The sequence below is a fragment of the Salmo trutta genome, chromosome 1 (assembly GCF_901001165.1).
Source record: "Salmo trutta chromosome 1, fSalTru1.1, whole genome shotgun sequence".
Taxonomy (NCBI): domain Eukaryota; kingdom Metazoa; phylum Chordata; class Actinopteri; order Salmoniformes; family Salmonidae; genus Salmo; species Salmo trutta.
The window spans coordinates 54,199,083-54,223,602 of record NC_042957.1 but is presented as its reverse complement, the minus strand read 5'-3'; the positions used below and the strand labels follow the sequence as shown (position 1 = coordinate 54,223,602).

General features: G+C 43.7%; 1 protein-coding gene across 3 annotated transcripts in view; it reads right to left on the bottom strand.

The window, feature by feature from the left end:
• Positions 1-12,962, bottom strand: part of LOC115200473 (RNA binding protein fox-1 homolog 2) — a 54,015-nt gene extending 41,053 nt beyond the window's left edge. For all 3 annotated transcript variants that reach the window (XM_029763573.1, XM_029763591.1, XM_029763583.1), the window contains exons 1-2: positions 12,061-12,962; positions 3,246-3,296 (exon numbers count right to left, since the gene is read on the bottom strand). In XM_029763573.1, coding sequence (XP_029619433.1) covers positions 3,246-3,296; positions 12,061-12,306 — 297 coding nt within the window. In that variant the 5' untranslated portion in view covers positions 12,307-12,962. The remainder of the gene's footprint in view (positions 1-3,245; positions 3,297-12,060) is intronic.
• Between the last annotated feature and the right edge of the window lie 11,558 nt (positions 12,963-24,520).

The window sequence follows — 24,520 nt, the reverse complement described above, 5'->3', positions numbered from 1 at the left end:
GCCTCGCCTGGTTCACCAACTACTTCTCAGAGTTCAGTGTGTCAAATCGGAGGGCCTGTTGTCCGGACCTCTGGCAGTCTCTATAGGGGTACCACAGGGTTCAATTCTCAGGCCGACTCTTTTCTCTGTATATATCAACGATGTCGCTTTTCCTGCGGGTTATTCCCTGATCCACCTCTACGCAGACGACACCATTCTGTATACATCTGGCCCTTCTTTGGACACTGTGTTAACAAACCTCCAAACGAGCTTCAATGCCATACAACACTCCTTCCGTTGCCTACAACTGCTCTTAAAACGCTAGTAAAACTAAATGCATGCTTTTCAACCCTTCGCTGCCCGCACCCTAGCATCACTACTCTGGACGGTTCTGACTTAGAATATGTGGACAACTACAAATACCTAGGGGTCTGGCTAGACTGTAAACTCTCCTTCTAGATTCATATTGAATTAAACCAAAATTAAATCTAGAATCGGCTCCTGGCTATTTTGCAACAAAGCCTCCTTCACTCACACCGCCAAACATATCCTCGTAAAACTGACTATCCTACCGATCCTCGACGATGTAATTTACAAAATAGCCTCCAACACTCTACTCAGCAAACTGGATGCAGTCCATCACAGTGCCATCCGTTTTGTCACCAAAGCCCAATATACCACTCACCACTGCGACCTGTATGCTCTCGTCGGCTGGCCCTCGCTACATATTCGTCGCCAGACCCACTGGCTCCAGGTCATCTATAAGTCTTTGCTAGGTAAAGCTCCGCCTTATCTCAGCTCACTGGTCACAATAACAACACCCACCCGTAGCACGCACTCCAGCAGGTATATTTCACTGGTCATCCCCAAAGCCAACACCTTATTTGGCCGCTTTTCCTTCCAGTTCTCTGCTGCCAATGACTGGAACGAATTGCAAAAATCGCTGAAGCTGGAGACTTATATTTCCCTAACTAACTTTAAACATCAGCTATCTGAGCAGCTAACCAATCGCTGTAGCTGTACATAGCCCATCTGTAAATAGCCCATCAAATCTACCTACCTCATCCCCATATTGTTTTTATTTACTTTTCTGCTCTTTTGCACACCAGTATTTCTACTTGCACATCATCATCTGCACATCTATCACTCCAGTGTTAATTTGCTAAATTGTAAACACTTCGCTACTATGGCCTATTTATTGCCTTACCTCCTCATGCCATTTGCACACACTGTATATGGACTTTCTTTTTTTCTATTGTGTTATTGACTGTACGCTTGTTTATTCCATGTGTAACTCTGTGTTGTTGTTTGTGTCGCACTGCTTTGCTTTATCTTGGCCAGGTCGCAGTTGTAAATGAGAACTTGTTCTCAACTAGCTTACCTGGTTAAATAAAGGTGAAATAAAAATAAATAAAAATATATATACTGACTGACTAGGACCATCAATCATCAAGGCTTCTGTAGCCTAAATGTGATGAGGAGAGGCACTAGACTCATACTACAGGACCCTACCAACCTCCAGACAAACCCACATACGTAGGGTTTCGGCTAAGCCACCATGCAGGGGCGGCAGGTAGCCTAGTGGTTAGAGCGTTGGACTTGTAACTGAAAGGTTGCAAGATCGAATCCCCGAGCTGACAAGGTAAAGATCTGTCGTTCTGCTCCTGAACAAGGCAGTTAACCCACTGTTTCTAGGCCGTCATTGAAAATAAGTATTTGTTCTTAACTGACTTGCCGAGTTAAATAAAGGTAATATATATATATATTTTTTTATAAACATTGTCCCTACTGACACAGCCAAACTTACAGGCAGATCAACCAATGCACACCAGCTCATAGGAACTCCAGCTAGAGTGTAGGTAGGCTAGACTAACTCCTCCAACACTTTGCATGACAACCGGCTCAACTCCTATGTGTACCCGATTACATCACTAACAACTAGCTAGCATTAAATTATTTAAACATTTGTTGTATGTTTGACTAGTCTTGAATCAAATAAGTTATGATCCAAACAAACACATGGGAACCTAACTATTTTTACAACCTTACCAAATGCATGTTATTTCAGATGTTTCTAGCCCAATGGTATTCAAACTTCTTAAGCTGGGACCCAATTCCCTCATCAAGAATTTCTGGCGTCCCCATTTTTTTCGCAGGGATTTCTCACCAAATCTAACATTGGTAAAATGATTTTTACATCAACAAATAATCTTCAATTCGTTACATTTTCATCTCTTATCAAAATTAAAAGAACAATTACATTTACTCAATAAAATTGTATTTTTAAAAATTATCTTTCCTAAAAACATTTGTACATTCTCCTATACAATAATATGCACTCTTAATTTTTTATAAAAAAAATATATTTTGGCAACCCCACTGCAGTTCCCCCATGACCCCACTTCAGGTCGCGACCCCAACTTTGAATACCACTGGTCTAGCCTATATATTACCTCACCACAGAAAGGTTAACTTCAATATGGTGGCTCACTTGCTACAGTCTCCATCCTCTGCTCCTCTCACTTTCCCTCTCTCCTGCTTTCCATCCACCCCTCCCCCCCTCTCTCTAGCACAAGCAGCGAGCGAGCTGCATTCCCAAGAAAGGAGATGGCAGGGGTAGAGGAACGCACGTTGGAGGAAAAAACACATAATGGAGATAAAGCTGTGGAGACCCATCATGTTGAGGAGAAGGAGGGCAGGCAGGCAGACCAACACCCCCCTCCTGTGGCTCTGCCAGAGACCTGCACTCACATATCAGCCATGACAACAGACAGAAGACACAGCACTGTGCTGCTGCTCCCAGGCAGATAAGAGACTCTCAGAAACAGGCCTGTCTGGCGCACATAAGGAACTCATTACTGGAACCGATATTTAAAACCCCGGCCAAACCCAATGACGCTGGGCCAATTGTGCGCCACCCTATGGGACTCCCAATCACGGCCGGATGTGACGTAGCCTGGATTCGAACCAGGGACTGTAGTGACACCTATTGCACTGAGATGCAGTGCCTTAGACCGCTGCACCACTCGATATGGAAGGAGAGCACAAGAAATTAGAGAGAGAAAGGGAAAGAGAGCAGGGGAATGTGGATTGTGGAAAAGTGCGCACAGTAGCCAGGCAGATCAAATTGATTCAGAGTGGAAAATGTCGTCAGTTTCTGTAGGCTGTGTTCGTGTTGGGCCTTCTGAAGTACTATAATGTGTTTCATGAAACATCCATCAATTATATCTAAATTAAAGGAGATTTCAGTAAGATGGTACTCTTACCTGGCTGTGAGGTGGGTATCCAAGGAAACCTGGGGTTAAAGGGTCGTTGTTCTAAAAAAAAAGTAAAAAAAAGAGAGAGGTAAGGGTTTGTAAAATGTGATGTGATTCAACAGGAGTCTAACATTTTGCAGTGAAGTCGCTTTTCAGCTCCAATCTTCACCCCTAACAAAGTAATATGCTCCAGAGGAGAAATAGCCTAGCTGTTACTTGTGATGGGGGAAAAATGTATACAGTAAGATATCAGGATATCATTTTTGCCATCATTTTGACAATATCGCAATATTATGTTTGTATTTTTCCTTCTTAGCTTGTTCTCCATCTTGTTTTCAGCACTTTCATCAAAACTCGTTTTCTCATGGCTCGCTCTAGTCCCTCTGCAGCAGACGTATGGTGAGCAATACGTTTGGAATCGCAACACATATAGAATCGTGAGAATCGCAATACATATCATATCGGCACCTAAGTATCGTGAGGTCCCTGGCAGATCCCAGCCCTACAGACCAATACATTTATGAAAATACGTATGGTGCAGGAAAGAAGCAGGGAACTTAAGGGGGCACATTTCACAAAGGATTATGCAAGTTAGCATGATAACCCTTTTGGTTTAGACTAGAGGTCGACCGATTAATCGGAATGGCCGATTAATTAGGGCCAATTTCAAGTTTTCATAACAATCGGTAATCGGTATTTTTGGCCACCGATTTTTTTTTTTTTTACACCTTTATTTAACTAGGCAAGTCAGATTAAGAACACATTCTTATTTTCAATGACGGCTAAGAACGGGGGTTAACTGCCTTGATCGGGGGGGATTCAGGGATTTGTTTTTGCAACCTTCCGGTTACTAGTCCAACGCTCTAACCACCTGCCTTACATTGCACTCCACGAGGAGCCTGCATGGCAGGCTGACTACCGGTTACACGAGGGCAGCAAGAAGCCAAGGTAAATTGCTAGCTAGCATTAAACTTATCTTATAAAAAACGATCAATCTTATCATAATCACTAGTTAACTACACATGGTTGATGATATTACTAGTTTATCTAACGTGTCCTGCGTTGCATATAATCGATGCGGTGCCTGTTAATTTCTCATCGAATCACAGCCTACTTCTACAAACGGGTGATGATTTAACAAGCGCATTTGCGAAAAAAGCACTGTCGTTGCACCAATGTACCTAACCATAAACATCAATGCCTTTCTTTAAAATCAATACACAAGTATATATTTTTAAACCTGCATATTTAGTTAATATTGCCTGCTAACATGAATTTGTGTCACTTCTCTCGCGTTCCGTGCAAGCAGTCAGGTTATATACAGCGGTTTGGGCCGCCTGGCTCATTGCGGACTGTGTGAAGTCCATTTATTCCTAACAAAGGCCGTAATTAATTTGCCAGAATTGTACATAATTATGACATAACATTGAAGGTTGTGCAATGTAACAGGAATATTTAGACTTAGGGATGCCACCCGTTAGATAAAATACAGAACGGTTCCGTATTTCACTGAAATAATAAACGTTTTGTTTTCGAAATGATAGTTTCCGGATTCGACCATATTAATGACCAAAGGCTCGTATTTCTGTGTGTAATTATGTTATAATTAAGTCTATGATTTGATAGAGCAGTCTGACTGAGCGATGGTAGGCAGCAGCAGGCTCGTAAGCATTCATTCAAACAGCACCTTCATGCGTTTTGCCAGCAGCTCTTCGCAATTCTTCAAGCATTGCGCTGTTTATGACTTCAAGCCTATCAACTCCAAAGATTGGGCTGGTGTAACCGATGTGAAATGGCTAGCTAGTTAGCGGGGTGCGCGCTAATAGCGTTTCAAACGTCACTCGCTCTGAGACTTGGAGTAGTTGTTCCCCTTGCTCTACATGGGTAACACTGCTTCGAGGGTGGCTGTTGTCGATGTGTTCCTGGTTCGAGCCCAGGTAGGAGCGAGGAGAGGGACGGAAGCTATACTGTTACAATGGCAATACTAAAGTGCCTATAAGAACATCCAATAGTCAAAGGTATATGAAATACACTGCTCAAAAAAATAAAGGGAAGACTTAAACAACACAATGTAACTCCAAGTCAATCACACTTCTGTGAAATCAAACTGTCCACTTAGGAAGCAACACTGATTGACAATAAATTTCACATGCTGTTGTGCAAATGGAATAGACAACAGGTGGAAATTATAGGCAATTAGCAAGACACCCCCAATAAAGGAGTGGTTCTGCAGGTGGTGACCACAGACCACTTCTCAGTTCCTATGCTTCCTGGCCGATGTTTTGGTCACTTTTGAATGCTGGTGGTGCTTTCACTCTAGTGGTAGCATGAGACGGAGTCTACAACCCACACAAGTGGCTCAGGTAGTGCAGCTCATCCAGGATGGCACATCAATGGGAGCTGTGGAAAGGTTTGCTGTGTCTGTCAGCGTAGTGTCCAGAGCATGGAGGCGCTACCAGGAGACAGGCCAGTACATCAGGAGATGTGGAGGAGGCCGTAGGAGGGAAACAACCCAGCAGCAGGACCGCTACCTCCGCCTTTGTGCAAGGAGGTGCAGGAGGAGCACTGCCAGAGCCCTGCAAAATGACCTCCAGCAGGCCACAAATGTGCATGTGTCTGCTCAAACGGTCAGAAACAGACTCCATGAGGGTGGTATGAGGGCCCGACGTCCACAGGTGGGGGTTGTGCTTACAGCCCATCACCGTGCAGGACGTTTGGCATTTGCCAGAGAACACCAAGATTGGCAAATTCGCCACTGGCGCCCTGTGCTCTTCACAGATGAAAGCAGGTTCACACTGAGCACATGTGACAGACGTGACAGAGTCTGGAGACGCCGTGGAGAACGTTCTGCTGCCTGCAACATTCTCCAGCATGACCGGTTTGGCGGTGGGTCAGTCATGGTGTGGGGTGGCATTTCTTTGGGGGGCCGCACAGCCCTCCATGTGCTCGCCAGAGGTAGCCTGACTGCCATTAGGTACCGAGATGAGATCCTCAGACCCCTTGTGAGACCATATGCTGGTGCGGTTGGCCCTGGGTTCCTCCTAATGCAAGACAATGCTAGACCTCATGTGGCTGGAGTGTGTCAGCAGTTCCTGCAAGAGGAAGGCATTGATGCTATGGACTGGCCCGCCCGTTCCCCAGGCCTGAATCCAATTGAGCTCATCTGGGACATCATGTCTCGCTCCATCCACCAACGCCACGTTGCACCACAGACTGTCCAGGAGTTGGCGGATGCTTTAGTCCAGGTCTGGGAGGAGATCCCTCAGGAGACCATCCGCCACCTCATCAGGAGCATGCCCAGGCGTTGTAGGGAGGTCATACAGGCACGTGGAGGCCACACACACTACTGAGCCTCATTTTGACTTGTTTTAAGGACATTACATCAAAGTTGGATCAGCCTGTAGTGTGGTTTTCCACTTTAATTTTGAGTGTGACTCCAAATCCAGACCTCCATGGGTTGATAAATTGGATTTCCATTGATTCTTTTTGTGTGATTTTGTTGTCAGCACATTCAACTATGTAAAGAAAAAAGTATTTAATAAGATTATTTCATTCATTCAAATCTAGGATGTGTTATTTTAGTGTTCCCTTTATTTTTTTGAGCAGTGTACAAATCGGTTAGAGAGAAATAGTCCTATAATTCCTATAATAACTACAACCTAAAACTTCTTACCTGGGAATATTGAAGACTCATGTTAAAAGGAACCACCAGCTTTCATATGTTCTCATGTTCTGAGCAAGGAACTTAATTAAACGTTAGCTTTTTTACATGGCACATATTGCACTTTTACTTTCTTCTCCAACACTTTGTTTTTGCATTATTTAAACCAAGTTGAACATGTTTCATTATTTATTTGAGGCTAAATTGATAGTATTTATGTATTATATTAAGTTAAAATAAAAGTGTTCATTCAGTATTGTTGTAATTGTCATTATTACAAATAAATAAATACAATTTTTTTTTTTTTTTAAATCAGCATCGGCTTTTTTGGTCCTCCAATAATCGGTATCGGCGTGGAAAAAAAATCATAAATCGGTCGACCTCTAGTTTAGACCCTGAGCGCTGCCTCAACCATGTAGAGCAGCTGGTGAATCATTCTGCAGCCAGGCCAGGCCAGGTCCTTATACAGCAGACAAAACAATTTGCACTCTGCAACAACAACAAAGAGCACCCTTCCCCCATCCATGCCCCAGAATCTAGTGTTGTGGTTAATTGATCTGTAATTACTTCTAATTAGATTATTTCTGTCACCCCTCCCTCTCCCCCTGGCAGAAGAGCCATTGTTCATTGCAATGTAAGAGGAGGGAAAAGAATGGGGGAGAGGGGGCAGGATATAACAATAGGGGAAAGGTTAAACCAAACGATGATATTGACAACAGTAAGGAGAGAGGATTCCAGCGATCCTGTCTGGCATGCGAGCAGTACACTGTGCAGAGAAAATAGGCAGAGTAACAAGACTCCGGCCTTTTCAATCATGCTCAGAGGAAGGAGGGTGGAACATCCTACATGTGTTAAAAAGGGTGAAAATGTTTCCATTGTGCTTGTGCTAAAAGACAAGAGTCAACAACTCATTTTAAATTCATACAGTATCTCCATTAGCTTCCATTCAGTGAGCAGCCAGTGCTGGTGTAATGTAGTAAAAAGGTGGTCGTGGCCTCTTCATTGTAACCAGACAGAGGTAACCTCCTGCTTCTGCCCCGACCTGCTTCCTGGGGGAATTGGTCCCTCCCTACTACAATTTTTTCAACCAATCATGGGAAAGGCCCGACTCAGGATGCCATGGCGACAGCACGGGAGAGATGCCCTCTCAGAAAGCTAGCTGCGCTGGCTGTGCTTACTGCACTAGCCCTGGATGGGGCTCCACAGCCACACCACAATGAGACATGGCAGTGGTAGAGGGAGGGAGCGGCAGAGCAAAAACAGGGAGGGGAAAGAGGAAGGAAAGGGGAATGAGGTCAATCAAACAAGTAGAGAGGGACAACATTTGACGGGGCACAGAAAGCGTTTAAGTAGTGAGCAGCAGAAGTGAGTGACAGACTGATGTGTGATGCTGTCTGGACAGTACAGACTATAGCATACATGACCCATGCCAGAGGAGTGAGATGTATGCTACTCAGTCCAGCAGTGTCCGGTCTCCCTCTCCTACATAAAACAGCCCTCTCTTTGTCTCCCCCTCTCCACTTCCTGTTTCATCTGGAACCAATTTCCCCCTCGTGCCTCGTCCCCTGGGGGAACATACTCCTCAGTGCGCCGCATTAAAGTGGGAGAGCCGCCGAACGGACAGTGCTGTATTCAGCAACACACGAGGTAAAAACACTGGTAGTCTTCAAAGACTGGACAGTGGACGACTGATGAAGATGCGACACACTGAACATTTGAAAGGACGCAGGTCTCCAATGCCTCTGGCAATGTAAACCCGAGTGTGTAACTCTGACAAGGCACCATCGGTGAAAAAACTATGTAGCGCATCACTTGGAAACCAGAACTACCCCACACGATTCAATACATAACAAGGTTGCAGTAAAAAAACGATTTGTTCTAGTAGAAAGGCAGGATGAAGAGGGAGGAGTTTAGGTTAGAACAGGGGGAGGGAGGGGAGAAGAATTTGGTAACATCTGGAATCAATCTGTCTGGAGGAAAGGGGGAGGGAGACGAATGGGGGATGGAGGGAAAAGAAAGAACAAGAGAGTGAGATGGAAATTAGGAGAGAAAGACAGGGGTGGAAGAATGTGGGGATTAAGAAAGACAAAGACAAGAAGTGAAAAATACAGCAAAAAGAAGAGACCAAGAAATGGAGACAATGACTCATACCCCAAGAATGTCATGTGACTTATATTTCCTTAAAGGGTGGGGGAGGGGGGTCTGAACTTGATACTCATTGTTAAAACACACACACACTTTCTTTTGCGGGGCATATGGCGCTTTGGTCTGCATTTCAGGTCCCCATTGAGTCTAAAGTTTTTCAAGCTTTTATTACGCTCAACGAAACTCATGACACCCTCTTCCATGCAGATACAGACAGTAATTTAACAGGGTACCATCCACTTTGGTATTAATTACACTCATTTACAGTAGAGGGGTAGTTATGAGGTGTGGCTGCTCTAAGGGCCAGGAGCTCCAGACCATACGGATCAGAAATGTACAGACACACCTCATACAGTGACTTTCTCTCTGTATGCTCAACTAAAAGGCGTTGCTCTGCTGGGTTCTCTCCCCCCACTTTCTATTTTAGGAAAAGTCAAGAAATTGAGAGTTGGAGCAAATGGACAGAAAAAGAGAGCAGTGGAGGGAGGAGGGCAAAATGGTATGAGGTCAACAGATGGTGAGGGAGGAGGGGGATGGGGAAGAAGGGATGGAGGGGTCGGACAGAGAGGTGATACGCTGAGGAGCAGAGGGGACAGGGGATGAAGGGATGGAGGGGTCGGACAGAGGGTGATACGCTGAGGAGCAGAGGGGACAAAATAAAGGAGAAAGAAGACGGGATGAATCAACGTTACCGACAGGGAGACATTCGCGGGCGGAGATGGAAGTACATATGACAGTTTGGGGGCAGCGGGGTAGAAGGGGAGGTGACAACAATAACCAGTGTCCAGAGTTAACATGTGAGTGTAAGTGGCAGGCCCTGCATCTGATTAAATGAGTGGCGGACTGTAAAAAAAGGGGGGGAAAGTTTGAGCACTGTTGTGTTGAGCAACATCTTGAAGACAATTTTGAGCTTATCTCAAGGGGTGAAAGGTCAAGGGTGACACCGTTGCATTGCGCTCAAAGTTCAGCGACAACCATTAGTGAGTGTCCACTAGTGTGCTGCACACTATAACTCCTACTTTTTTCCTTTGGGGTTTTAATGACAGCCAATGTTCCCGCTATTACTAGTCAACATTCCCTGGTAGCCTGATAGTTTAAAAAAATACTGCACCTTTGGACTTTATCTGTGCAAAACTGTAGCATCTTAATGGTTTGTTTATATCATAGTTTCCCCTTCAACACTCGCCCACCCTCTCCCCCCTTTACTCTCCTCCCCTTGAAGCGATCAGTCTGGTTAATGCCCTCTCCTAAATGAGCTTTGATCTCGTTAGCGCGACACAAAGCCTCTTTACTGCCAACGATAGGATAAATCTGCTCTCGGGGAGCTGGAGGGAGGCATATACAGCACACTGTACACTATCAGGCTGGACTAGGCTAGGGCACATCAATACTGCATAGTGGGAAACAGAGAGAGAGAGATTGGACGGTAGAGACAGTGAGCAGGGGTGGGAAGGTTTGTCTCACTGGCAGTGCACACTCAAATTCTATGGACCAGGAGTTAATTAGCAATCTGGAAATATGCCTTAGGGGGAGGATGACGGAAACAAAAGAAGAGGATGGAGATGAGGACACTCCTCTCTCATTTAATATGTCACCCATGATTTAGGCTGTTACCCATCCTGTCCTCTGGGTAGCAATGAACATCAAATAGCTATCCATCGCCACACCAAAAATATTTAGTGAACTCATCTTCTCAGCACTGAACATGGTGTCACCTACAGGACTGGATGATGTAATCCAGTCTAATAACATTAAGAACCACCATCGTCATTTCCTAATGTTTACCCTTCGTTATCGTCAAACCTAAGCTGCATAGAGGATTTTTCTACATCTTTCTCCTTCTCTCGCGTTAAAATGTTCTCTCTCATACTGTAAATCCTGCCTTCTATCCTCCAGTTTCCTCCCTCTCTCCTGTGGACGTATTTCCAGCCTGACCCACAATGGCAGGAGATCAATATAAGTGATTGGCAGTGAGATCCTGTTGTACCTCTCATTGTCACACCATCTACACGTAACCTTTTGTCATCACCATTCATCCATTATATGGTGTGAGACACATGGCCTGCCCATTTGTCATTGCAATAGGTATGCAGCAGTGCCAATTGATGCATTTTCCCAATCCCCAGGATTCAATTATCCACAGCTGACCCAGAACCATGTTTGACCGCAGCCTCAAACAAAAACACTTTGTCAGCTATTTTCAACGATGCTTACAAATACTGTATGTGCGTGTAATATCACTGGTTAGCCGAAGAGCAGAGCACTGTTGCTATGCTGTATCAGCAGTCAAGTCATGGAGAGGCCCATAGCTAGAGGCAAGGTATCCTAAAGACCCTTTCCTTCCTACTCCCTTATTCACGAATAGGGGTCTGTTCTTTGTCTCTCCCATAGTGACCCCTCCCCCAACCCCCTGTCTCTCTCCTCTTTTTAGCACCTAGCTCCAATCACAGACCAGGGGGACTGGCACAAATGACTGTTCCCAATGCGGGTTCTCTCCTGTATCGGTGGCTTTGATGCGATGTCCACCGACAAAGACAGAACATCGTGGTAAAGGCGGGAATATCAGTGTGTACATATGTGCAGTGCACGTAAATGCATGAAAGGCCTTTACGTATCGTCGGATCTATGCTGTAGCTTAACTGTCATTGCCGAGAAGCTGTGGGCTATCATATTACCTTTGCCTCGGCCATAATCATGGTGATAGTCTAGCTGCCACGAGCACAGAACAATGTGCAAGACACGTTTTGTACCTAGATTGTAATTCTACCGCACGTTCGTTACTGCAGTTGATGCGACGAGGCATGCTTTTGATGGGTGGGCCTGCCTGTCAGCAGAATCATGACCCACTGATGTTCTTGAAACAATAGACGTAGCGTGCTATTGAAATGAAATCGTCTAATGCAGGGGTTACAATGTTGCACACATTCAATGAAAACGTTGCACACATTCAATGAAAACAACACATTGAACGGAAACATACAGCAATTTGGCTTCATTTGTTGATGTTCTACTCCTTACCTGTCCAATGTCACAAACACCCACCGTCCCGTCTATCCTTGGCCGTTTGCACTCTGCTCCTGCTAATTCGGTCAAAACTGCAGCTGTTTGCTCAGGATCCCCTCGTTTCATTCCCCGGACTACTGCTGCTGGACCCCCGGTCGTGTTCAAGTGGGGTCCAGTTGCTGTATCAATGTCCTTTTCCCGGTCCATCATTCCCCGAGTAACGGGTAACATTATGGATGCGACGTCGGTCGACATTAACATTGGACGGCAGATAGTCTACACTTACAAGTCTAGCTAATTTTTTAAAACCTTTGACTTCTTCCCTATTCTGGGATAAGGAATGCTATTCCTTGAATGTGCAAATAGCTGATTGTAGCTGGTCTTCTTGGCCAAATGTATTGTACCGCTAGCAAGATTGTTATTGTCTAATCAATACAGACCATGACCATGTGTGGCTCGTGCACATTTCACACGATTACTAGCGTTAGAAAATTAGTCACAATAGAACACGTAAATACACGTAAATACAAAACACAAATTCCTTGCTAATTAGCTAGCTACACATTCCGCTAGCTAGCTAACGATACTCCTATCTTCGCCGAATATAGAAAATGTTAGGAAATTATTTTAATCACTAATCTTCTCCTTGCGACGCCAATGCGTCCTCCGCTCCCAACCAAATATATATTTTAAGCCCTTCTTTGCTTCCACCTTCTCTTTCTCCTAGTCTTCTTTTTACCACCGTTCTTTTTCTCGCAGTATGTTCAGTGAATTCTAGTGGCGTGTTCGGACTGGTGAGGAACACGATTTCCTCTCAATCGTGTACGTCCCGATTGGTGTGGTGTGGAACGGGCCGCAGAGAGTGCACTGATCTGGTGTCAGTTTTTTCTCCATGTGCTAAGATTACGATAGGGGTAAACAATTTAGACGGGTCCTAGATCTGCCCTCTCTACATTCCCCTCCTTTTCCTCTGTCGTATTCCCTCCTGCACCTCCCTTCTCTTTTTTTCACCATAACATACACAGTGGCATTTCATTTAGAGTAGCCTACCTCAAATGTATTTTTACGACTTTTGTCATTACCGATAGATTACATTTAAATCTTTGAATTTCGTAAACATTTATCGTGTAAATTGGTATGTTTATTTTTAGGGGATTGTTTACGTGTAAATATAAGACGGCTTGCCACGATTTATGGCGAGGTATTTGTCTTCTTTTTTTCATTTTTTTTTTTTACGACTGCGCACAACCTCACCACCCCTCTGCATGCAGCTTCCATGCCTGAGCGAGTGTCTCAAGTCAAGGAATAGAGTATAAACAGTTTCCCCACGACGCTTTAATTGACTTTCACTAGAGTCAGATGGCGGTGATATAGCTAATGAAGCGGAGGGGAGGGGTTATAAATAAAGAGGGAATAGATGGGGTAGGCCTAAAATAACACACAACTAGCAATTTAACAATGTAGAATACGTATGTGTGAGAAAAGACGCAGGGTAGTATAGACCTAGCTACACACATGTTAAATGTGATCTATTATAAACCACTCAAACCTAGGCAACTTCAAAGGTGAATTATTTTACAGGACTGGTATGAAAGCATGTTTTTTATGATAGTGCGACGCCTGGTGGATATCAAACAACTTAATCAATGGACATCAAGTGACAAGTTTCAGGTGTTTATTGTCACATACACAAATTCAGGGAAATGCATTTCTTGCAAAGCCCTAAACCCAACAAAACTGTAATGAATAACAATGTAATAACAATAAATAACATAAGGTAGAACAAAAACACACGCGAAATAAGAAATAAGAAGAACATGAGAAAGTAAGTAAGAATAATATATACAGGGTCAGTCAGCTCCAGTACCATATTTACAATGTGTAGGGATACTGGAGTAATAGAGGTAGATCTTTGGGTGAGTGGCGCAGCAGTCTAAGGCATGGCATCTCAGTGCTAGAGGTGTCACTACAGACCCTAGTTCAATTCCTGGCTGTATCACAACCGGCCGTGATTGGGAGTCCCATAGGGCGGCGCACAATTGGCCCAGCGTCGTCCGGGTTAGGGTTTGGCCTGGGTAGGCCGTCATTGTAAATAAGAATTTGTTCTTAACTGACTTGCCTGGTTAAATAAATAAAATGGAAACTGCTGAAGGGAGGACAGCTCATAATAATGTCTGGAATGGTGCAAATAGAATGGCATCAAACACATAGAAACCATGTGTTTGATACCATTCCACTTATTGTACTCCAGCCATCACCACAGCTCGTCCTCCCCAATTAAGGTGACACCAACCTCCATTGGTAGATATGTATAGGGGTAAGGTGACTAGGCATTAGGATATATGATAAACAGAGAAGCAGCAGTAGACTGTAGAGTCAGTATAAATGTATGTGCATATTATGTGTGTGAGAAAATGATGGCGTGAGTGTGTGTTGGAGTGTCAGTGTGCGTGAGTGTATAGGGACCTGTCAGTGTGCATAGAGACAGTGCAAAAATAAAATTCAAGAGTCAACTCTGTTAATCCGTGTAGCCATTTCGTTAGATCTTCAGCAGTCTTATGGCTTGGGGATAGAAGCTGTTCAGGAGCCTCTTGGTGTCAGACTTGATGCACCGGCACCGCTTGAAATATGGAAGCAGAGAGAACAGTCTGTGGCTTGGGTGGCTGGAGTCTTTAACAATTTTCTGGTCCTTCCTTTCACACCGCCTGATATAGAGGTCCTGGTTGGAAGAGAGCTCAGCTCCAGTGATGTACCGGGCTGTCCACACCACCCTCTGTAGCGCCATGCAATCAAGCATGGTGCTATTACCATACCAAGCAGTGATGCAGCCAGTCAAGATGTTCTCAGTAGTACAGCTGTAGAACGTTTTGAGGATTTGAGGACCCCTGCCAAACCTTTTCAACCTCTGTAGGGGGAAGAGACGCTGTCACGCGTTCTTCACGACTGTACGACTTTGTGGGCAATTTTAAATCCTTAGTGATTTGGACACCAAGAGACTTGAAGCTCTCGACCCGCTCCACTGTAGCCCCGTCATTGTGGATGGATAACACCAGTCTCAAAGTCAACAGTGAAGAGGCGACTCCAGGATGCTGGCCTTCAAGGCAGAGTTGCAAAGAAAAAGCCATATCTCAGACTGGCCAATAAAAAGAAAAGATTAAGATGGGCAAAAGAACACAAACACTGGACAGAGGAACTCTGCCTAGAAGGCCATCATTGCGGAGTTGCCTCTTCACTGTTGATGATGAGACTGGCGTTTTACAGATACTATTTAATGAAGCGGCCAGTTGAGGACTTGTGAGGCATCTGTTTCTCAAACTAGACACTCTAATGTACTTGTCCTCTTGCTCAGTTGTGCACCGGGGCCTCCCACTACTCTTTCTATTCTGGTTAGAGCAGGGGCGGAAATCCCGGGGGGGGGGACACGACCCCCCCATCCTGGGAAAAATATGATTTGTCCCCCCCAATATATCACTGAAACATAACTATGTAATTTAAATAATATTAATAATACGCAATGAAAGCAATTGTGCTGATTATAGACACTTAATAGCGCACTTTTAAGTTTAAAAAGATTGCAACCCCCCCACCCTTTGCCTCACAATGGTTTGATCCACTGCCAGTTCCTTAGTTGGCAAGGTAACAGAGGGGTCCTGTCTACTGTCTGAAAGGCACTCAATGAAAGTAACTGACGTGAGGTTAATCTAGTCAATCGCGCACACACACTAGCTGAATATGCAGAGCTAGCGCGCAAATATGAACTATTAAGCTAGCTAGTACCTATTCCATTTATGTGGCGTCGTCAAAGATGGAATCTTTGCTATTGTCAATTTATTCCAAGATCAGCATGCAGATGATGTAAGTTAGTGCTTCAAAGTCCCTGTGATAAGGTTAGCGATAAACTGAAGTCCAAACTGAACAGAACTACACTCTCTTCTACCATTGTCTTAAATATATTTAATGGTCTCGTTGCAAAAGCTAAATTGTCGCAAGGGAACTTTTATTTATTTATTTTATTTCACCTTTATTTAACCCGGGTAGCAAAGATTATAGCAAACACCACTGAAACGGAATTGGTGCTCGCTAGCTTTGCAAATTCAGCTATTGTTGGAAGCCAGCCAATATGAAACAAACTATTAAAATTACAAAAGGTTGCAGCATATGTTGTGTAAATGGTGAACTCATACAGCTGTCAACTCTTGTCATTTTAATCCGTTTCACATTTGCTAGCTACCTTTTAGATCGAAGCCCAAATAGAATGATAGAAGATAAGATGATAGAAGCCCATCTCCTACTGTAAATAACCTACACACTGTGCGTGTGTGTAGCCAGCCAGCCAGCCAGGTAGAAAAATGGCAGAAAAATAAAAGACGGACATCAGAGTATTTTTCAGTACACCAAAACGCATAGTAAGAACCCTAGTAGCCTAATATCTCAAAGACTAGTTGATAAAATGTTCATAAGAAAGAAATGAAATTCTAATGGAAATGTTTCACAATGATGTCATTAGGCAGAGCAGGCAACAGTTGGCACACAGACAGCAGAGTTGGGGACAGATATGCAGGGACAGACTGGCAGAGACAGGGAGTCTCAGGTAAGTTTGTTGAGTCTTTGTTTGGCAACATTATGAAAGGTTCTCAATTTTCTTTACTTGTAAATAGGAACATAACTGGAAAATGCCATGGATACCCCCACTCTCAACTTAAACTGGTGACTGAACTAAGATTTGTTAAAGGCAATGGTATTGCTGTTGTGAGTAGTTTTGGGTACCGGTAGTTAGGAGTACGGCAAACACCTTATTTCTTTGGTTCCTCAATATACATTTACCATATTACAATGTAGGCTATGTGTTACAGCACTACTTTTGGTGTCCCCCTCAGGAATTGCTCTTGAGAACATTTCATGTAATTGTCCCCTCCAAAGTTGATATCAGATTTTCGCCCCTGGGTTAGAGCAAGTTTGCGCTGTTCTGTGAAGGTAGTAGTACACAGCGTTGTACGAGATCTTCAGTTTCTTGGCAAATTCTCACATGGAATAGCCTTAATTTCTCAGAACAAGAATAGACTGATGAGTCTTCGAAGAAAGTTATTTGTTTCTGGCCATTTTGAACCTGTAATCGAACCCACAAATGCTGATGCTCCAGATACTCAACTTGTCTAAAGAAGGCCAGTTTTATTGCTTCTTTAATCAGAACAACAGTTTTCAGCTGTGCTAACATAATTTGAAAAGGGTTTTCTAATGATCAATTAGCCTTTTAAAATGATAAACTTGGATTAGCTAACACAACATGCCATTGGAACACAGGAGTGATGGTTCTGATAATGGGCCTCTGTACGCCTACGGAGATATTCTATTAAAAAGAAAATTCAGCCGTTTCCAGCTACAATAGTCATTTACAACATTAACAATGTCTACACTGTATTTCTGATCAATTTGATGTTATTTTAATGGACAAAAAATGTGCTTTTCTTTTAAAAACAAGGACATTTCTAAGTGACCCCAAACTTTTGAATGGTAGTGTACATTATCCCCCAAATGTATTGGGACAAATTCACTTATGTGTATTAAAGTAGTAAAAAGTTAAGTATTTGGTACTATATTCCTAGCACGCAATGACTACATTAAGCTTGTGACTAAAAACTTGTTGGATGCATTTGCTGTTTATTTTGGATGTGTTTCTGATTATTTTGTGCCCAATAGAAATGAATGGTAAATAATGTATTGTGTCCTTTTGGAGTCACTTTTATTGTAAATAAGAATAGAATATGTTTCTAAACACTTCTACATTAATGTGGATGTTACCATGATTACGGATAATCGTGAATGATGAGTGAGAAAGTTACAGACGCACAAATATATCCGCAAGACATGCGAACCTCTCACCACTACATTAACAGAGGAGGTTAGTGTTTTTTTGGGGGGGTTGATATTTATACCTCTGTAACTTTTTCACTCATCATTATTCAGGATTATCCACAATCATGGTAGCATCCACATTAATGTAGAAGTGTTAATTGCAATGGAAAGGAAGCATGTAATATAACAGGCCAATACTTTCAGCAGCAGTTTCAGTAATCCATAAAGTGCATACAATTTCAATCACAAGCAATTATTGACACTGATAGAAAATGACAGGTTTAATATTTAATTTTTTTTAATACTTCCCCCCCAACACTACCACCCCTGCCCTGATTGAAGTAAACTAACAGACAGCAATACTTCTATTGCTACTTGCAGCTATTTTCACTCACATGTACGTTTTATTATTTAACTAGGCAAGTCAGTTAAGAACAAATTCTTATTTACAATAATGGCCTACCAGGGAACAGTGGGTTAACTGCCTTGTTCAGGGGCAGAATGACAGATTTTTACCTTGTCAGCTCGGGGATTTTATCCAGCAACCTTTCACTCTAACCACTAGGCTCCCGCCGCCCCAAAATGATTTATTTAACTACGTTACATGTTACATTATTTAACTGTTACATGTAGTTAAATAATAATACATAAAGTATATTCCTCATTTCTTCTTTGTGAAAGTGCTGGATTTTCACCCACATTGGCTAATCCACCAAGTTCTATTATTTTAGTGGGGATTTAAGGGACATCAAAATCGCTGTATCAATTGCTGTGTCTGTGGTAACACTCACATTATTATAGAAAGCAAGAACATCACAGCATAAAAAACATCAAAGATGAATTTAACTTACAAGGTGAACAAGCAACAACCAATTCGATTCTATTTCTACTTCACCTTTGAGATTGCTCCTCCACAATTCCTTCAGCATCACTACTTCAGAAAACATTATTGCAACCGCTTTGAGATGGGTGTCCATCAGTGCTATCACAGCCCACTCTTCAGCAGCCACTGAACCTGCTATGAACTTCCAGGGGTCATTCCATTGTCTGCTTTGGCCCAAGGAGGGCAGGCCAGCCATAATTTTGTCCTATAATATCATGGAATTTCTTGAGGCCATGGACTTTATTGATCGTGGAACAGAGCCAAACCAGTTGGATCTGGTTCCTAAGGAAGAGATTGTCCACATAACAGGTAACACACCAAAGGTGAAGCAAAAGCCTTTTGCGTCCCGATGATACACGATCAAATGCAATATACTAGTTGTTCATGTTCATGTACAGTATACCTGTGTGAGTGTGTCAGTGGAGGCTACTGAGGGGAGGACGGCTCATAATAATGTCATCAAACAGGCAAAGTGTCAATACAGGGCTAAGACTGAATCATACTACACCGGCTCCGACGCTCGTCTTATGTGGCAGGGCTTGCAAACTATTACAGACTACAAAGGGAAGCACAGCCGCGAGCTGCCCAGTGACACGAGCCTACCAGACGAGCTAAATCGTCTATGCTCGCTTCGAGGCAAGCAACACTGAGGCATGCATGAGAGCATCAGCTGTTCCGGGACGACTGTGTGATCAAGCTCTCCGTAGCCGATGTGAGTAAGACCTTTAATTGTTTCCGGTCACAACTTGCAGACTTGTTTACGCTGCTGTGCGTTTTTGTTGCCGTTTTTACTTTGCTACCTGACGGTTTTTACTTTTTCATTACCGTATATTTTTACTTTTTCCCTCACTCCACTTTTTTTTTTTTTTTTTGTAATATATTAGATTGTATTTTTATTTTTATTTGTATTTTATTTATTTGTTTATTTATTTTTATTTTTGTTAATTTTTTTTTTTTTTTTCCTCCTTCAACTTTCCTACCCCGGAGGTTTTATCTGGACATGGTTCGTCAGGACTTCAAACAGCCGAAGCTAAGTAACATTAACATGATGCCTTCTAATTGCAGTCGTTGTACTCATAATATACAGGAGAACGATCGCCTTACGGCAAGGATAGCTGTGCTGCAAGCCCAGCTTCAGACGCAATCGTTAGGCAAGGGTCATTTCAGTGTAGGAAAGGATGAAACAGCGTCTGTGCCACCAGCAAGTACAGATAGTAACGTTAGTATAAACCCCCTCGCACGGTCCCCGCAGCCGGACATCTTTCTCATGGCTTCTGGAGGGAAACGCTGTAGGAATGCTCAACCGGTGTCGCTTATTCAGCCGACAGAAACTTTCAACCGGTTCTCCCCATTAAGCGAGTCGGAGTCGGAGGCCGAGACTTCTCTGGTCTCTGCTCCTCCCGTTGTGGGGTCTGAGACGCCGACGGCTCCCACCATTAGCCCTGACAAATTGAAAACCCTAGTCATTGGCGACTCCATTACCCGCAGTATTAGACTTAAAACTAATCATCCAGCGATCATACACTGTTTACCAGGGGGCAGGGCTACCGACGTTAAGGCTAATCTAAAGACTGTGCTGGCTAAAGCTAAAACTGGCGAGTGTAGAGAGTATAGAGATATTGTTATCCACGTCGGCACCAACGATGTTAGGATGAAACAGTCAGAGGTCACCAAGCGCAACATAGCTTCAGCATGTAAATCAGCTAGAAAGATGTGTCGGCATCGATTAATTGTCTCTGGCCCCCTCCCAGTTAGGGGGAGTGATGAGCTCTACAGCAGAGTCTCACAACTCAATCGCTGGATGAAAACTGTTTTCTGCCCCTCCCAAAAGATAGAATTTGTAGATAACTGGCCCTCTTTCTGGGATTCACCCACAAACAGGACCAAGCCTGGCCTGCTGAGGAGTGACGGACTCCATCCTAGCTGGAGGGGTGCTCTCATCTTATCTACGAACATAGACAGGGCTCTAACTCCTCTAGCTCCACAATGAAATAGGGTGCAGGCCAGGCAACAGGCTGTTAGCCAGCCTGCCAGCTTAGTGGAGTCTGCCACTAGCACAGTTAGCGTAGTCAGCTCAGCTTTCCCCATTGAGACCGTGTCTGTGCCTCGATCTTGGTTGGGCAAAATTAAAAATGGCGGTGTTCGCTTCAGTAATCTTACTAGTATAAAGACCTCCTCCATTCCTGCCATTATTGAAAGAGATTGTGATACTTCACATCTCAAAATTGGGTTACTTAATGTTAGATCCCTCACTTCCAAGGCAGTTATAGTCAATGAACTAATCACTGATCATAATCTTGATGTGATTGGCCTGACTGAAACATGGCTTAAGCCTGATGAATTTACTGTGTTAAATGAGGCCTCACCCCCTGGTTACACTAGTGACCAAACCCCCCGTGCATCCGGCAAAGGCGGAGGTGTTGCTAACATTTACGATAGCAAATTTCAATTTACAAAAAAAAAAACAATGACGTTTTTGTCTTTTGAGCTTCTAGTCATGAAATCTATGCAGCCTACTCAATCACTTTTTATAGCTACTGTTTACAGGCCTCCTGGGCCATATGCAGTGTTCCTTACTTAGTTCCCTGAATTCCTATCGGATCTTGTAGTCATAGCAGATAATATTCAAATTTTTGGTGACTTTAACATTCACATGGAAAAGTCCACAGACCCACTCCAAAAGGCTTTCGGAGCCATCATCGACTCAGTGGGTTTTGTCCAACATGTCTCTGGACCTACTCACTGCCACAGTCATACTCTGGACCTAGTTTTGTCCCATGGAATAAATGTTGTGGATCTTAATGTTTTTCCTCATAATCCTGGATTATCGGACCACCATTTTATTGCGTTTACAATTGCAACAAATAATCTGCTCAGACCCCAACCAAGGAAGATTAAAAGTCGTGCTATAAATTCTCAGACAACCCAAAGATTCCTTGATGCCCTTCCAGACTCCCTCTGCCTACCCAAGGACGTCAGAGGACAAGAATCAGTTAACCACCTAACCGAGGAACTCAATTCAACCTTGCGCAATACCCTAGATGCAGTTGCACCCCTAAAAATTTAAAACATCTGTCATAAGAAACTAGCTCCCTGGTATACAGAAAATACACGAGCTCTGAAGCAAGCTTCCAGAAAATTGGAACGGAAATGGCGCCACACTAAACTGGAAGTCTTCCGACTAGCTTGGAAAGACAGTACCGCGCAGTATCGAAGAGCCCTCACTGCTGCACGATCATCCTATTTTTCCAACTTAATTGAGGAAAATAAGAACAATCCGAAATTTCTTTTTGACACTGTCGCAAAGCTAACTAAAAAGCAGCATTCGCAAATGGAGGATGGCTTTCACTTCAGCAGTAATAAATTTATGAACTTCTTTGAGGAAAAGATCATGATCATTAGAAAGCAAATTACGGACTCCTCTTTAAATCTGGGTATTCCTCCAGGGCTCCATTGTCCAGAGTCTGCACAACTCTGCCAGGGAGATACTAAAGTGTTTTAGTACTATATCTCTTGACATAATGATGAAAATAATCATGGCCTCCAAACCCTCAAGCTGCATACTGGACCCTATTCCAACTAAACTACTGAAAGAGCTGCTTCCTGTGCTTGGCCCTCCTATGTTGAACATAATAAACGGCTCTCTATCCACCGGATGTGTACCAAGCTCACTAAAAGTGGCAGTAATAAAGCCTCTCTTGAAAAAGCCGAATCTTGACCCAGAAATTATAAAAAACTATCGGCCTATATCGAATCTTCCATTCCTCTCAAAAATTTTAGAAAAAGTTGTTGCGCAGCAACTCACTGCCTTCCTGAAGACAAACAATGTATACGAAACGCTTCAGTCTGGTTTTAGACCCCATCATAGCACTGAGACTGCACTTGTGAAGGTGGTAAATGACCTTTTAATGACGTCAGACCGAGGCTCTGCATCTGTCCTCATGCTCCTAGATCTTAGTGCCGCTTTTGATACCATCGATCACCACATTCTTTTGGAGAGATTGGAAACCCAAATTGGTCTACATGGACAAGTTCTGGCCTGGTTTAGATCTTATCTGTCGGAAAGATATCAGTTTGTCTCTGTGAATGGTTCGTCCTCTGACAAATCAATTGTAAATTTCGGTGTTCCTCAAGGTTCCGTTCTAGGACCACTATTGTTTTCACTATATATTTTACCTCTTGGGGATGTCATTCGAAAACATAATGTTAAATTCCACTGCTATGCGGACGACACACAGCTGTACATTTCAATGAAACATGGTGAAGCCCCAAAATTGCCCTCGCTAGAAGCCTGTGTTTCAGACATAAGGAAGTGGATGGCTGCAAATTTTCTACTTTTAAACTCGGACAAAACAGAGATGCTTGTCCTAGGTCCCAAGAAACAAAGAGATCTTCTGTTGAATCTGACAATTAATCTGGATGGTTGTACAGTCGTCTCAAATAAAACTGTGAAGGACCTCGGCGTTACTCTGGACCCTGATCTCTCTTTTGAAGAACATATCAAGACTGTTTCAAGGACAGCTTTTTTCCATTTACGTAACATTGCAAAAATCAGAAACTTTCTGTCCAAAAATGACGCAGAAAAATTAATCCATGCTTTTGTTACTTCTAGGCTCGACTACTGCAATGCTCTACTTTCCGGCTACCCGGATAAAGCACTAAACAAACTTCAGTTAGTGCTAAATACGGCTGCTAGAATCCTGACTAGAACCAAAAAATTTGATCATATTACTCCAGTGCTAGCCTCCCTACACTGGCTTCCTGTTAAGGCAAGGGCTGATTTCAAGGTTTTACTGCTAACCTACAAAGCATTACATGGGCTTGCTCCTACCTATCTTTCTGATTTGGTCCTGCCGTACATACCTACACGTACGCTACGGTCACAAGACGCAGGCCTCCTAATTGTCCCTAGAATTTCTAAGCAAACGGCTGGAGGTAGGGCTTTCTCCTATAGAGCTCCATTTTTATGGAATGGTCTGCCTACCCATGTGAGAGACGCAGACTCAGTCTCAACCTTTAAGTCTTTACTGAAGACTTATCTCTTCAGTAGGTCCTATGATTAAGTATAGTCTGGCCCAGGAGTGTGAAGGTGAACGGAAAGGCTGGAGCAACGAACCGCCCTTGCTGTCTCTGCCTTGTCGGTTCCCCTCTTCCCACTGGGATTCTCTGCCTCTAACCCTTTTACAGGGGCTGAGTCACTGACTTACTGGTGTTCTTCCATGCCGTCCATGGGAGGGGTGCGTCACTTGAGTAGGTTGAGCCACTGACGTGGTCTTCCTGCCTGGGTTGGCACCCCCCCCTTGGGTTGTGCCGTGGCGGACATCTTTGTGGGCTATACTCGGCCTTGTCTTCGGACGGTAAGTTGGTGGTTGTAGATATCCCTCTAGTGGTGTGGGGGCTGTGCTTTGGCAAAGTGGGTGGGGTTATATCCTGCCTGTTTGGCCCTGTCCGGGGGTATCATCGGATGGGGCCACAGTGTCTTCTGATCCCTCCTGTCTGAGCCTCCAGTATTTATGCTGCAGTAGTTTATGTGTCGGGGGGCTAGGGTCAGTCTGTTACATCTGGAGTATTCTCTTGTCTTATCCGGTGTCCTGTGTGAATGTAAATATGCTCTCTCTAATTCTCTCTTTCTCTCTTTCTTTCTTTCTCTCGGAGGACCTGAGCCCTAGGACCATGCCTCAGGACTACCTGGCATGATGACTCCTTGCTGTCCCCAGTCCACCTGGCCATGCTGCTGCT